This window comes from Ischnura elegans, chromosome 6 (assembly GCF_921293095.1).
Source record: "Ischnura elegans chromosome 6, ioIscEleg1.1, whole genome shotgun sequence".
NCBI lineage: Eukaryota > Metazoa > Arthropoda > Insecta > Odonata > Coenagrionidae > Ischnura > Ischnura elegans.
Window position 1 is genome coordinate 47,140,060 of NC_060251.1, and position 13,475 is coordinate 47,153,534.

At 36.7% G+C, this 13,475-nt stretch overlaps 1 protein-coding gene across 4 annotated transcripts in view; it reads left to right on the forward strand.

The window, feature by feature from the left end:
- The window catches only part of LOC124160610 (glutamate receptor ionotropic, kainate 2), a 1,073,818-nt gene that overhangs the window by 561,877 nt on the left and 498,466 nt on the right, over window positions 1-13,475 (forward strand). For all 4 annotated transcript variants that reach the window (XM_046536503.1, XM_046536502.1, XM_046536505.1 and 1 more), the window contains exon 2: window positions 8,526-8,687. In XM_046536503.1, the coding sequence (XP_046392459.1) occupies window positions 8,526-8,687 (162 nt within the window). The remainder of the gene's footprint in view (window positions 1-8,525; window positions 8,688-13,475) is intronic.

The window sequence follows — 13,475 nt, forward strand, 5'->3', positions numbered from 1 at the left end:
GACGTTATTGTACGCTCCTTTTGCATTCAGTCTTAACTTGTTGCCCCTTCAGGTGAGCAATGGGTAGAAAGTTATTTTGGAGGAGTTTTTATCCGTAAAACTGCACTTGCGCAAAATATAGTTATTGTGCTCCTTATTTTTTGCTATCATCAGAAGACGCCATATCGGGTCTTTTAGTGTTCTTATCTATGGTCTTGAATGGAATATATAGGTACGATAGAACTTCATGGAGAATCTTCATCCCTCCAGAATTATATTCATGGCTTTTGAAACATGGTGATGCGTTTTTATTAGATGTACTTTCTTGATATATATTGTTACTTGGGAACATTTTTATAATCACAATAGATATTGAATTCATCTTCCATAAAGGAGCTATAATATCTTGAGCGAGGAATGAGGAATACGAATTCTCTGCCGTACTATAGTCTATTTTTCCGAAATCAGATTTTCTGACTGCGTTTCTTATTCATAGAGACGTCTTAATATCCATATTATGGTCTAATTTTCTGAATTATGCATCTCCTTCATGCGCACCAGTTGACTAAATGAAGGAATTCTTACGAATGAAATGAGTTAACTTACCGTAGTAGTTTTTCTATTTCCGGGAAAGGGAACTGAAGTTAATCTTACAAGAGGAAGACCAAAAGTCCCATGTAATCATTTCTGGCTAGGAAAATAAAAACTTTGCATCCTACAAATTAACTCGTATCGCCGACTCGTTGGACACACTGCATCACTTTCAAGTCTAATGTTGAAGATGATTTCGTGTATTGAAAGTACTCGGAAATAAATAATATAGCAATCTGTATAGCAAAGTCTATATTTTCCTAACTTAAAATGGGCCTCTAAAATCTAAATGTCTCAATCATTCGGTACTCAATTCGGACCTCTAGTTTAATTTTATCCATTTTTATCCCCCTTCCATTTACCTACCCATTCACTTAATCGCATGAGACCTTATAGTTAAAGCTTACCGTGTAACGTTTGTAATTTCGCTTTACGTATGGAGATGCAGAGGGAGGCGCGTAGTAAAAAAATCGCGCAAAATGTCACCCCCTGTACACTTTTTGAGGTCGGATAAGGGAGCAATAAAAAGGAAGAGATGGATGCCCGAGTGGGAATCTGTGGTTGGCTGTTTTTTTCGGGGAGAGACATTTTTTTTGCATCTCTTCATGATACGGGACAAATATATTCGTAGCAGATAAACAATCCCGGAGCGGGAATCACTACTGCTACTGATACGGAACCGCTTCTTTCCCTCCTCCCCTCGTACATGCTCTCTGGTTGGAAAAACGCATCCTCCAGTCTGCCCGGGCGGGACCCTCATATTTTTCTTATTCCTGGGTTGTTGACCGAACTCGAAATTTCCTCTGCCCACGAGCAACTACTGCTACAGGGTTTCTGCTTTGTCCCTGAAAGGTCCCTTTCCCCTACTCGTTTCAGAGGGATGAAAGGGAGACCTGCGAACGGTTGCAAGATTTTTTTTCGATAAAGATAGATCTATTCGTACTATACATACTCTGCCAATGCAAGTGATAGTGAAACTTATTGGTTTGCCATTAATGTCAAAATTATCCCCTTTAAGTTTTATTTCGGAAGCCGTGAAAACTGTTCACAATATTGTGGGTTCCTCACTGTTCCACAAAAGATGGAATTTTATTCAGTGGTTATCATGCACCTGTTTTTAAATCGAACATAAATGTAGCAAAAGTCTCGGCTTCTTAAATCTGAAGTACCTTTATTATCCAATATATAGAATTTTATAAGTCAGTTTCATCCTCTTGAAATATTAAAAATATTCCTCTCTTCAAACTGAAATATTTATTGTTATTCTGTATCCGCGGGTTTATTATTTCGCTGAAATTTTTTTGTAGTCCTCCAATTATTTATAGAATAATGGCTTGCCCCCTGATACTGCTACATGCACCCAATGAATTTGCTTTTACAATTTCACTCCTATGGAGTGAATATTTAAGTAGAGATTACGAAAACTACAGGTAAATATGCTACAATTGACTTGTAATTGAACTATGAGTAATGAGGAAAGATTTTAAAAGTACAAAAATGCACCCTAAATCACTCATTACTCTTACAAGCACTGATCTACCAAGCAGATCTACCAAGGTATGGTAAGGAAAAGTATAGAAAAATATTTTATCAGAAAGAATGAAAACCACAACTTAGATAACATAAATCAATTCTTTCAATCGTATGTAATTTTGCACAGATCGTGAGGCTTGAGTGTATCATAAATTACAATTAAACCGTTGGTCGACTAACTACGCGCATATCCAAATCTTAATAGGGTTACCGAGTGAATCGAAGTTATCCAATAGGTTTGGTGTTACCCAATAAATATGGGTTGTTGTCCTAAATGAATCCTGCTACTTGATTTTGGGTGTTATATCCATCTCTAAAAGCATTTTCCGCATTTACAATAATATTGCTGAAAATACTTAATAACTCTGACAGAAGGGGCAATTTTCAATGCCGCTTCATTCGGGAAGGAATACATGCAAGGACCTCATGTCAGTGTAAAACATACACGCACAGGGCCAATTTGACCTGTTAAATTAATCATTTTTTTTTTCATTCCGCCCTACCATACGTCTCCCATCTCTCCCCAAACCACTGTACCCTTCCGTTCCTGGACAAACAAGTCGTGTAGTGGCGGAAGGGGGAAGTTTATCTGACGTTCGAGTTATTTATCGTCCCAGCAGTCAGCTATCTTTTTATGCGTGCAACCAGTTTTTCGTATTTTGCATTTGCATGTCCGAGGATCAGTTTTAACATTGCGGAATTCTCATTTTCTTCTTCTGTGCGCTCGTATCAGTCTGTAGCCTACTCCTTGACAGAAGTCTTGCATAAATTTTTATTGCTCCAGCATTTATAAATTCAGTCAACAACCTTTCTTTCGTATTTTTTTAGTGTTTCTGTAAGCATTCCTCTCCAGTTGGCAACATTGGATGATGAAACTGGGCATTTTTGATGGCTAGGTATGATATTTTGGTTACCAATTCTATCACGGAATCTTAAAACAAGTCAGCTCTTATCATGGAAATGAGAGTCGTGAATCCTCTCAAGCTTGACTGGGAGAGGATCTGAAGAGTTAGTTTAGGAACCTACTATAAAATTAGTCGACGCTCTGCAAATTTTTGAATATGTTAATTTTTATCACGTATTTTTTGGTGTACGTTTTCATTTGAACTGTGTTAAACTTTTGAGTAACTTAATTTCAATTGTTATGGGTGTTTTTACCACCAACTTTCATGTTGTTAAAATCAAATTTCTGTCATTGAATTGAGCTCATAATTTGCAGCATTTAATTTTTTATTATAGTACCACTTTATAAAAAAGAGCTTCCATTATACGTCGTAGCCTTCACTCTATAGTTTTATGAAACAGCTATTGTCAAACTAATTGCCAAATGCAACCATATGACCAATGGCGAAAGTATTAGCTGTTGCTATTGCAAGGATATGCATGTGGAGTTGAAGACGAATTGGGTTCTTATCTGCAGAATTGTTCAGTAATATTTATTGAAACTCATCGCATAGGTAATTATTTACTAATCAGTTTCTAAGGGAAACATATGTAAATGACAGTGTGTTTTGTCCTGAGGTTAATTTTAAGTTCTAATATTGGTTTCCCATTTATACTCCAGAGCTACTTTTGGGGGAAATTAAATTTAATGGCTTCTCATTTTAAAAATATGTGGATTATCTACTGAATCATAATTATTGCTAAAGCTATATATTTCGTCATTGAACTTAATAACACAAAATAAAACGTAATTTTAGCCTTTCTTGATTAGAAAAAAAATTGTACAATGTTGATGTCACTCTGAAGCAAAATTCGGTTATGATGAGTTAACGAATAAAGAGGTGACGCTGATCTCAAAGCGATTCGTTGTTAGAGTGGTCTAATGGATCAGCCATATTGGGGATTTAGTTCTAATAATTGAACTGAGCTGTAGCTATCGTATTTCCTTAAAGCAGTTAGAGCGCCTCAATAAAAGTAACAAGAATTTAATGAAACTTTGGTCACATATTCTTTGGAAGACACAATATTTATTATCTAAAGAAAAAGCCATTCCGATTTGCCGTGCTGAGATATTTTACGGTAAAATTAGTATTATTTAATGTCGGCTCATATGGAGAAATACTGTTTTTCGAGCTGGCGAAGCTTTTTATATGAATAAGTTGTTAAGACGGCACTCATAGGAAGGAAAATTTTGTGACAAATCTAAATATGTTCGGGAAAGTATAACTCCATGATAAAATGAGAAAGGTATTTGAGAAAAACTGCCTGAAACTGGTTAGGTGGCTGGGAATTTCTGCTTCCAACATAGCAAAGCGAAAACCACTATACCAACTTCACCTGAATTACGCAAATATATTTAGTTTTCCGTCTTTTACATACGTCTTACACATCTTAATTCTAATAAGTACATATTTTTATTTAGGATGTACCCCTGAGATAGAGAATGTTTAGTCAAAAATGTCGCCAACAGATCAGTGCGCAAAGGTTCGTAGCAGTGTTGAGACAAGTCAGTTTGACTAGTGTGAATACCATTTAAAAATCATTTTTGACTATGCATTGTGCTGAGGTGCAAATTTTTACACACATTTCGATCCTAATTATGTTTTCTATTTTTAAAATATTTTGGCGACTCTTTTGCGTAAATAATTGGTAGCTTTAGTAACTCACTTGGCCTCAGCCGATGCCGCTCTAACTTAATGATAAACGTGGATCCGCTGACGTCAAAGAAACGCGTTGCTAAGGTGATCTAATAGAGTATCCCTGTTGGGAATTTAGTTCTAATAATGGAACTGTGTGCCAGCTATCATATTTCCTTAAGCCGGAAGTTGTCTCAAACCTTAGCCACAGTATCCTACATTTCTCCTTTACCGCAAGGCTTGCGTCTTCTTGTGTCATGAAACGTAAGTTTCCATGACGATGACTCCATTCGCTTCGTCTTCTATTCTGTCTCTGAATTCCAATTCCTTCGCTGTTTTCGAAAGTAGTCAGATCGTGAAAAATAAAACTTTTTTAACAGCATGAAGGAAATGTGAAGATGCCTCCCTTCCAGTTCCGTCACCTTATTGCCTCTTGCGTGAGCTAAGGTATTCGCATTCGGTTTCAATTAGCGCGAATAAGATTCCCTTGGGATCTGCTGTGTTTTATTCGTTTCTGTTGCAGACGCCTTCTCTCACTGCTCCTACCACAGAACTCTTGTATTCCTATTTCCTCTTACTACTTTTTCACCACGTGAATTCGATTTACTTTTCCATTTCAAATCTGTGTGAGGCGAAATTTGGTGTAAGGCAAGCTCCCTATCTTTTGTTTTTTCCTTTTGTTTTAGTCATTGGGTATTATTTTATTAAATTGCTAGTTACAGTTGTTCGCGCATTATGGATGAGAGTGTCATTTTATACCACTCGTTTTCTCGTTTTAGTTGAACTTGTTAGCAGCATTTAGATGCTACTAACAATAGAAGTCTGCACCAGTTGAGGGTGTAGTTACCTGTAACTCTTTTAGTAATTAAAGAAGGTGATACCCTACAAGCCGAACGAATAATGATTGGATATCATGTGTTGATAGCTAAATTTTTGCAGTGTAAATTTAATTACGGTGGATACCAGAGTAAGGAGTTCCAATCCTCACTCAAGTGATCAACTAATATTGAAACACCTCAGAAGCACAATTTTCATGTTTACATGATTTCTTGATTTTTTTCTTTTTTCGTGCATATTTTGCAGTCGCTTTCTTTTTGCAAGCGATTTAGTACTTTTCGTTTATGAATATAAAAGAAAAGAATTTGAGCGAATAATACAAGAATAAAAAACTATATTTGTATCGAACGGTTGCATAGCTGAAAAATAAATTCATGGTATGAGTCACGGTTTTGTGTTGGCAAATTCTGTTCTATAATGTGCTCAGTCCACGATCCGAGTGTTAATAGCGTATTCCATTATATTTTTCCAGTCTCAAGAATCAATTTTAGATTTCTTAATGCGAGGTATTCATTATAAGCTCTTAGAATTACCACATTCCAGTTTTATTTTGTCCGTATTACGAGAATTAAATAGCGGTTGGCAGGTCACTAGACACGTGCTAGAGGAGCTTTCAATAGAAGATATAGGGATACCGCTGTCAAGTTACAGTATTAACCACATCGTAAGATTATTATTCGAAAAGTACCTAATGTGCTTGATTCGTGCTAGGAAGAACCTGATGGAAAATTGTGATTAATTTCAAGGATTTGATGAGCTATCAATTGATAAAAATCACTCTTGATCTCTCGATTGGTAAAATAAGCTATGTATCGCATAAGGTAAGAGTTATGAGAAATCGGCGTAGTTGTATCAAGAAACCAGTAGTCATGGCATAACGACCCTTATCTCTCGTTTATCATTAATCTATTCAAACTATTGTTTACAATAGGTGCGATTTCTATCATGAAAAACCAAGGATATCACAGATTGATCTACTATTGTACTTTCCTCCTTTAGATTTAAAGGTAACTTGAATGTTTGGACATTTTACCTGAGGACAAGCGGGTTATTTCCAATGGCGACTACAGCACGTGGATACTACTATTTAATTAAGAGGCTAGCATAAGCATAAATGGATTTTTTTTCCAGTCGAAGTTTAATTTTTAGTTACCTCATTTTGAATTATATTCGGACTCCTGGTGTTTAGCATAGCAATATCTTCTTTTAAATGGTATCGATGATAAGCATTTGGTGTAATATATACTCAAAACTGTTACGTAATTAAGAGGAAATCACATATTGGATATAAAAATATATTTTATTGCAGTTGTGAGTTGAATACCGTTTTCCTTTAAATTACCTTATTAAACTTAGTTGCTGAGAAGTTGTTTTTCACAGAAACTTCTTTTTGATGGTCATGGAAGATTCCTGGAATTAATAAATATAGCTCCCATTGTATGTATATGTATATTAATTAATTCTGATTTTAGTCAGTTTATGATAAAACCATGACAGATGTAAAATAATCCAATTTTACTAAAGAGTTATCATAAATGCAAATTTTGATACTATGTAGAGGAACGCTTGTTTGCATGTGTTTGGCTCGATAAACCCATTCAATTTGTGCTATTAGGGATGTTTTCCAAAGACTGTGCTAATAAAAACATTATTATTGCATAAATGCATGCGAATGCTGAGAGGAACTATCCCTTGCTGAACCAATATAATTTTCCGCGGAGAAGATTCATAATCAGGAACCAATAAAATTACAAATTCAGGAAGAGAAATGTCATTTTCGTTGAATAAACATGTCTGCCGTGATAAGCATCAATATTAATGTCCGATTGACGAGATTTGAGGTTTCGATAAATTTTGTATGTTTTCACGATATTTTCTCCCCGTAAAATGAAATTTCGTGCTAAGCAGAATCCAAAGTTCTGCTAATTTGAATAGATTTTTGATTTGTTAGCATAAACCGTTCCTTTTTTCCTTTAATCAATATTTACCTAACTTGTACCATAGAATTGTGGAAATAGGTTAGAAGATTTTTCTTGAACGTAAACCACAGCAGATTCATCTAAGCTACCTCGGAATATATTTTATGCATCAATTCTTGATTGAATCATGATCCAGCATTGAATTTTCAAATGGTTACAACGGGAAATTTAAAATCATCATGGTCAATAATTTTGATATAATGCTTCCTAATAAGAAAAATATAAAATTGTTGTTTCTCTGAACAGTCTCAATTTTATTTCACCTGCATTAAAAATTTCTTCTTTGATTTCATGTAGCTAATGCCTTTATTTTTGCTCATATTGCAGTACACTTTCAAGTTAGAAGATAATTCGTTTTTTCCCTAATGTCAGTAATAATATTAAGCTGATGGCCGCAATTCCGGCCTTTTGCGAAGACTACTTTTGCTTGCATTTCATTCACATGCATTTTGGGATGGATGAATTCTGTAAGAATTTTGAAAACTTGATGTATTCCAAAATTAGGACTCGGTCGTTTCTGTTCGCAGACTATTTTGGATTTACGGTGTAAAATTAAAAATATTTGACAGTTTAAGTTTGTGTTTCTACGAATGAGTATAATTTTTTTCAAACGTCATTTAGAATTTCTTTTTGTTCATTGCCTATTTAGGCTATTTTTTGTTGCCCATTTCTCAGTCCAATTTCAAGATTGAAAGTTCCTTAATCACCTATTCAAGAAAGCCAATAGTTATTCCATTTATTTAAAGAATATTTTTACTTGCATTTTGTACGCATCAATTGATAGCTCAATTATTGCTAAAGAATTTTGAATCCCGATTTACTAAAAAATGGGATGGTATTCATTTAAAGAGTAATTTTCAAAATTGAATTAAAATTATTTCACGTTTCTTTGCTAAATTTATGTTCATTCCAAATAATTTTTGTGTAAAACTTTAGAAATACATGGTGAGAACATTGATCCCAGCTTTTATTCGGTAGGGACGTTCACCTACAGGTCATCCTACTCAACTCTTCCCTTAATTTCCAGGGGCCATATTTACCGAGGACCAGAAGGACAGCAGCACGGAGTTGGCATTCAAGTATGCCGTGTACAGGATCAACAAGGACAAAGACCTCCTCCCGAACACAACCCTTGTTTACGACATCCAGTACGTGCCTCGGGACGATAGCTTTCGGACATCCAAAAAAGGTGAGCCCATCCCCATAAAACTTGACAATTCTTTGTTCCGCGACACTGAATTTTTACGACTTCGTTTTGCGTGTGAGTTGACTGCCAGTTTCCATTTTTGTGTTTCAAAATCCCATAAATCATAACTCAATTTTGCTGAAATGCCTTATGTATACTTGCGTGAAAAATCTTAAAATATATCCAGAAGAAATTTATTTCTCAAGCGTGTGTTACTCAGTGTAGGTAATTTGTAGAAATATTCGGATCTAATGCATTATTTTGGTCCGGAAAAAGATGGATAATTTAAGACATAAAAAACGCTCCTTAGTTACATGCAACATTCTCCATGAAGAGGGAAATATACGTTTCTTTAGTTGCGCTTCACTTTCAATCTGCGGGACGCAGGTCATGAGTTGTTCACCCCAGTTCTAGCTTACACTTCAATTGTTATTTTCAGCCAAAATATTATTTATATTTATTTTCTAACACCCAGAAATTTTATCAGTTTCAAATTCTCTTCATAAATAATAATAATAAAGTAAATAAATAATATCTTCTCATAATTTTTAATTTCTAAAAGAGTTGACAACAAATTTACTAAATAAGTCTGATATTATTTTCATTGCGTAGTTAGGTGCTTACTACCTGCCATGTATAACGGTCAGCGCGGTTGCATTTGTAACTTCTTAACGCTAAAGTCTTGCTAAGATTCAGTACCGACTCATTGACGATTATTTTAGGATTATGATCTAGCTCCTACCATTTGGATTATCTATACTTGCTAAAGAAAACATCTATTTCTCGTTCAAAAATTTAAAATAGAAAAACTTAAAATCCTAAGGGTGAGGAGCATATGTGTTGGCACTGTGGGAAAACTATGTGTTGTCTAAGGGGTTTTGAGGGTTATGTGAGAAAGAGAGTGGATAAAAGATTAGATATGCATTCAGATTTTTTACAACACGAGACGGTTTCGCCTCTCATCAAACAGAATAAAAATTTCCAATCATTATTATTCGTCAAAAGGTAGCCGAATGTTTCTGCATATATTCTTATTCCAATTTCGCTTCGTGGCTTAATGTCGATATTCGTTTCGAGGGAACTTCGTACGCATTCGGTTTCATACGGCTTTGCATTAAAAAAAAACCTCCATACCTCTTGAAGGGAGGTTTGGCTAAAAATATTCAATCCGATAACCGCGAAAACATCTTTTTTTTTTTTTTTGGATGAACCAGCAGTGGTTTTGCCGCAGCGATAGGAAGAGCTGTGCGTTGTGGAAGAGATTTTAAGGTTTTGTCGAGGAAATGTGAGGAGGGAAAAGTAAATTAGTGTTAATAGGATGACGGTATCGCTGTTGGTGGATAAAGGTCAGCCCTGAGGCATTCTTTGCCCTCCTTTTTTTTGTCCCTGCGGTTGGTAAGTGATACCTCGGGAATCCGGAGTTCGGACGCACGCACTTCGCACGCCACACGCAAATCCTCTTACTACGAGCTCCACCCAGCTTTTGCGAGTTCCCCATAACACCCACGGAATCCTGGCGATCGGAAGGGGAGTCACCGCAAGGGGTTTTTTAGTCGCTTAAAATCCGTACATCTCCCCCGGTCAGATAAAGGAGGGACACTGTGGAAAGTTTAACATGCTTCCGCGACGTTATTTCAACCAGGTTCCGTGGTGAAACAACTTCTCAAAATAAATACATGCACATTTACAAAGGAAAAAACTTCCATTTACGTAATTTATTGATAATAAAAAACGAAAAAATGGTGCAGAAATAGAAGGATTTTTTAAAACTTTAAAACCAAGGATATTACTATATATTTATTTATTTAATATCAATAATAATCTATGAATTTAATTTAACACAACCTTCCATTTATGAAACTCATCGATAATAGCAAATGAAAGGGCAGTGTATAAATAGGAGGAAATTTTCTTAACTTTACAGCCAATTATATTACTATCAATTCATCTATTTAACATATTTAATATTAATCATAATCTATTAATTTAATTTAACATTCCATTGATGGAATTCATTGATTATAGCAAATAAAAGGAGGTTGCAGAAATAAAAAGCACATAAATGAGGCATTTTTCATAACTTTAAAACCAAAGATATTACTATACTTAATTATTTATTTCTTGTTCCGACTGTGGACGTTTGTGGCGCTGATGTAGCGCGAGATAGTGCTGGGAGGCAGTCACGCCTGAACGATGGCAGGGAGAGGTTGGGCAGATTCCATGCTCCCTCATTAGTGACTCAGTTTCAAATGTATTCTTTGTTCGTGGAATCCTGCGATGTGAATTGCAGCGAAGTAAAATTATATTGATACAGTCCACTATCTTTCATTACCGCAACAAACATTTTTTTGGTCCTTCGGGCCGGATTCTACAAACGAAGATTTACTCTAAGGGCGTGTTGCTACGAGCGAGCTAGGCCATTTCTACGCAGCTCCGACGGACCTTGGCGGACAACGCGCGTTCTCGAGGGCGCTAATCTCCACGCTATCTCCCAGTCGGCGTTATCTCTATCATTATTTCCTTGTCGGCGCCTCTACGCTCCATACTAGGAGGGCGAGCATCTGCTGCTGGAACTCATCGCGGTTCATCGGCTGTGGTGTATCAGCGGCGGGCGGCGATCGTGTAAGCTAAGTCATACGTTTAGTCTGGTTCTTTCCTTGTCCTTTTCCTTTTCCTTTCCTTTACTAGACAAACACCTTACTCCCTATTCTCTTAAATTTAAGGATGGATTCTAAAGGCAAGCATATGCTAATAAAGACTCGAGGTTTGGTAAAGGCGAGTTTGACCCGAATGAAGAATTACGTAGATAAGTTTGACGAGGGGTCAGATATCGTCAACTTAAGGCTTCGTATTGAGAGGATGCCTGATATCCTTCAAGAATACAACGAGGTTCAACGCCAATTGGAATTGGGTGACGATGATGACGATCATTTACAGGATAGAGAAACTTTTGAGGAAATGTACATGGAAGTACTCGCAAAAATGACCTCTATTTTGGAAGAAGAGCAAGCAGGCTCAAATCGTTCGGTCCAATCTTCGGATCACGGTGGAGGTAGTTCACGTTCAAGACAACTGAAGCTACCAAACATTAAGTTGCCTAATTTCAACGGAAATGCAACAGAATTTCGGCATTTCCACGATATCTTCACCAGTTTAGTGTTAAACAATGATGACTTGGATGATATTCAACGCTACTATTATTTACTGTCCTCTCTTAGTGGTGAGGCACATAAACTATTAGAGAACTTGCCCATCATTTCCGACAACTTCAAGGTAGCTTGGGATATCGTTTGTAAAAGGTATGATAATCCCAAACTTATCGCCACAGCGCATATCAAGCGTCTCTTTTCACTGACAGCAGTGAGTAAGGACTCAGTTGTTGACATGAGAGCATTGATCAATCAGTTGGTTAGTAATTACAATGCATTGCAGGCGCTACAATTGGAAATTCCTCTGCATGAAATCCTTCTTTCACAACTAGTTCTTGAAAAACTCGACGAACCTACTCGAAAGGAATGGGAAATAAAAATGAATTCTCATCAATTCGCAAGCTTAAATGAATTGTTAGGATTTCTAGAAAATAAATGTCAGTCGTTGGAAGTGATTAAGGCCAATCAGAACGTGAAACATGCAGTAACAAGTTCCAAGCATCAGGAACACGATAAGCAATGGCGGACAAATGCAAGACAAACGTATTTAGCTGCCAATGATCAGTGTATATTCTGCAATCAATTGCATTCCCTTCATAAATGCACAGAATTTACCAAGCGAGGTGTTCAACAGCGAAATGAATTTGTGAAGCAACATTCGCTTTGTTATAATTGCCTCCAACCTGGACATAGAATGAATAAGTGCAAGTCAGGTAATTGTAGGTATTGCGGCGGAAGGCACCACACTCTTCTGCACGAGATAGAAGGCACCAAGGTCGTGTCAAGACAGAAACCTTTTTCCACCAATGGATCACCTCATCATTCACAAAATGATTTGAAAGAGGACGCCAATGGAGTACAAACGAGCAATTCTTATTGTTCTTTGAAGAGAACGTCAGAAACTCAAGTACTTTTATCCACTGCTATGGTCAAGGTACGCGACAGCAGCGGAAAATTCCACACCTGTAGAGCACTGCTAGATTCGTGCTCTCAGTCTCACTTTGTGACAGAATCACTGGTGCAGCGTTTAAATTTGAGGAAAACGAGAAAAAACACACCAATTGAAGGTATCAACACGCAAAAATCTCAAGTGAAACACTGTGTTACTCTACAGATCCAGTCTAGAATTAGTTCTTACAACATCACAGTTGAGTGTTTGGTTCTACCAAAAATATCAGGAGACATACCTTCAACGTACTTGAATACAGCAAATTGGAATCTTCCAAGGGAACTTCCTCTTTCAGACCCTGCGTTCAATGAACCGGGAAAAATAGATTTGCTGATAGGAGCAGATATCTTCTTTCACATTCTCAAACCTGAGCGGCAGATAAGACCAGGACCTTATCCTGTCATGCAAAATACGGAGTTGGGATGGATTCTAGCTGGACGTTTTCATCCTCAGGAGGAGGCAGTGTCACCTTTTCTTCCTAAAAAGACATTCTTTCTTGCAAATGCGCTTAGTCTTGATGATCAGTTAAAACTATTGTGGGAAATGGACAACTTTACACAGCCTCCACGATCAAAGGAAGATGTAGAATGCGAGAAGCATTTTGTCAACAACACGACCAGAGATGACACTGGACGATATGTGGTTCGGCTACCCTTCAAGGAAAATCCTGAATGCTTGGGAGACTCACTGAAA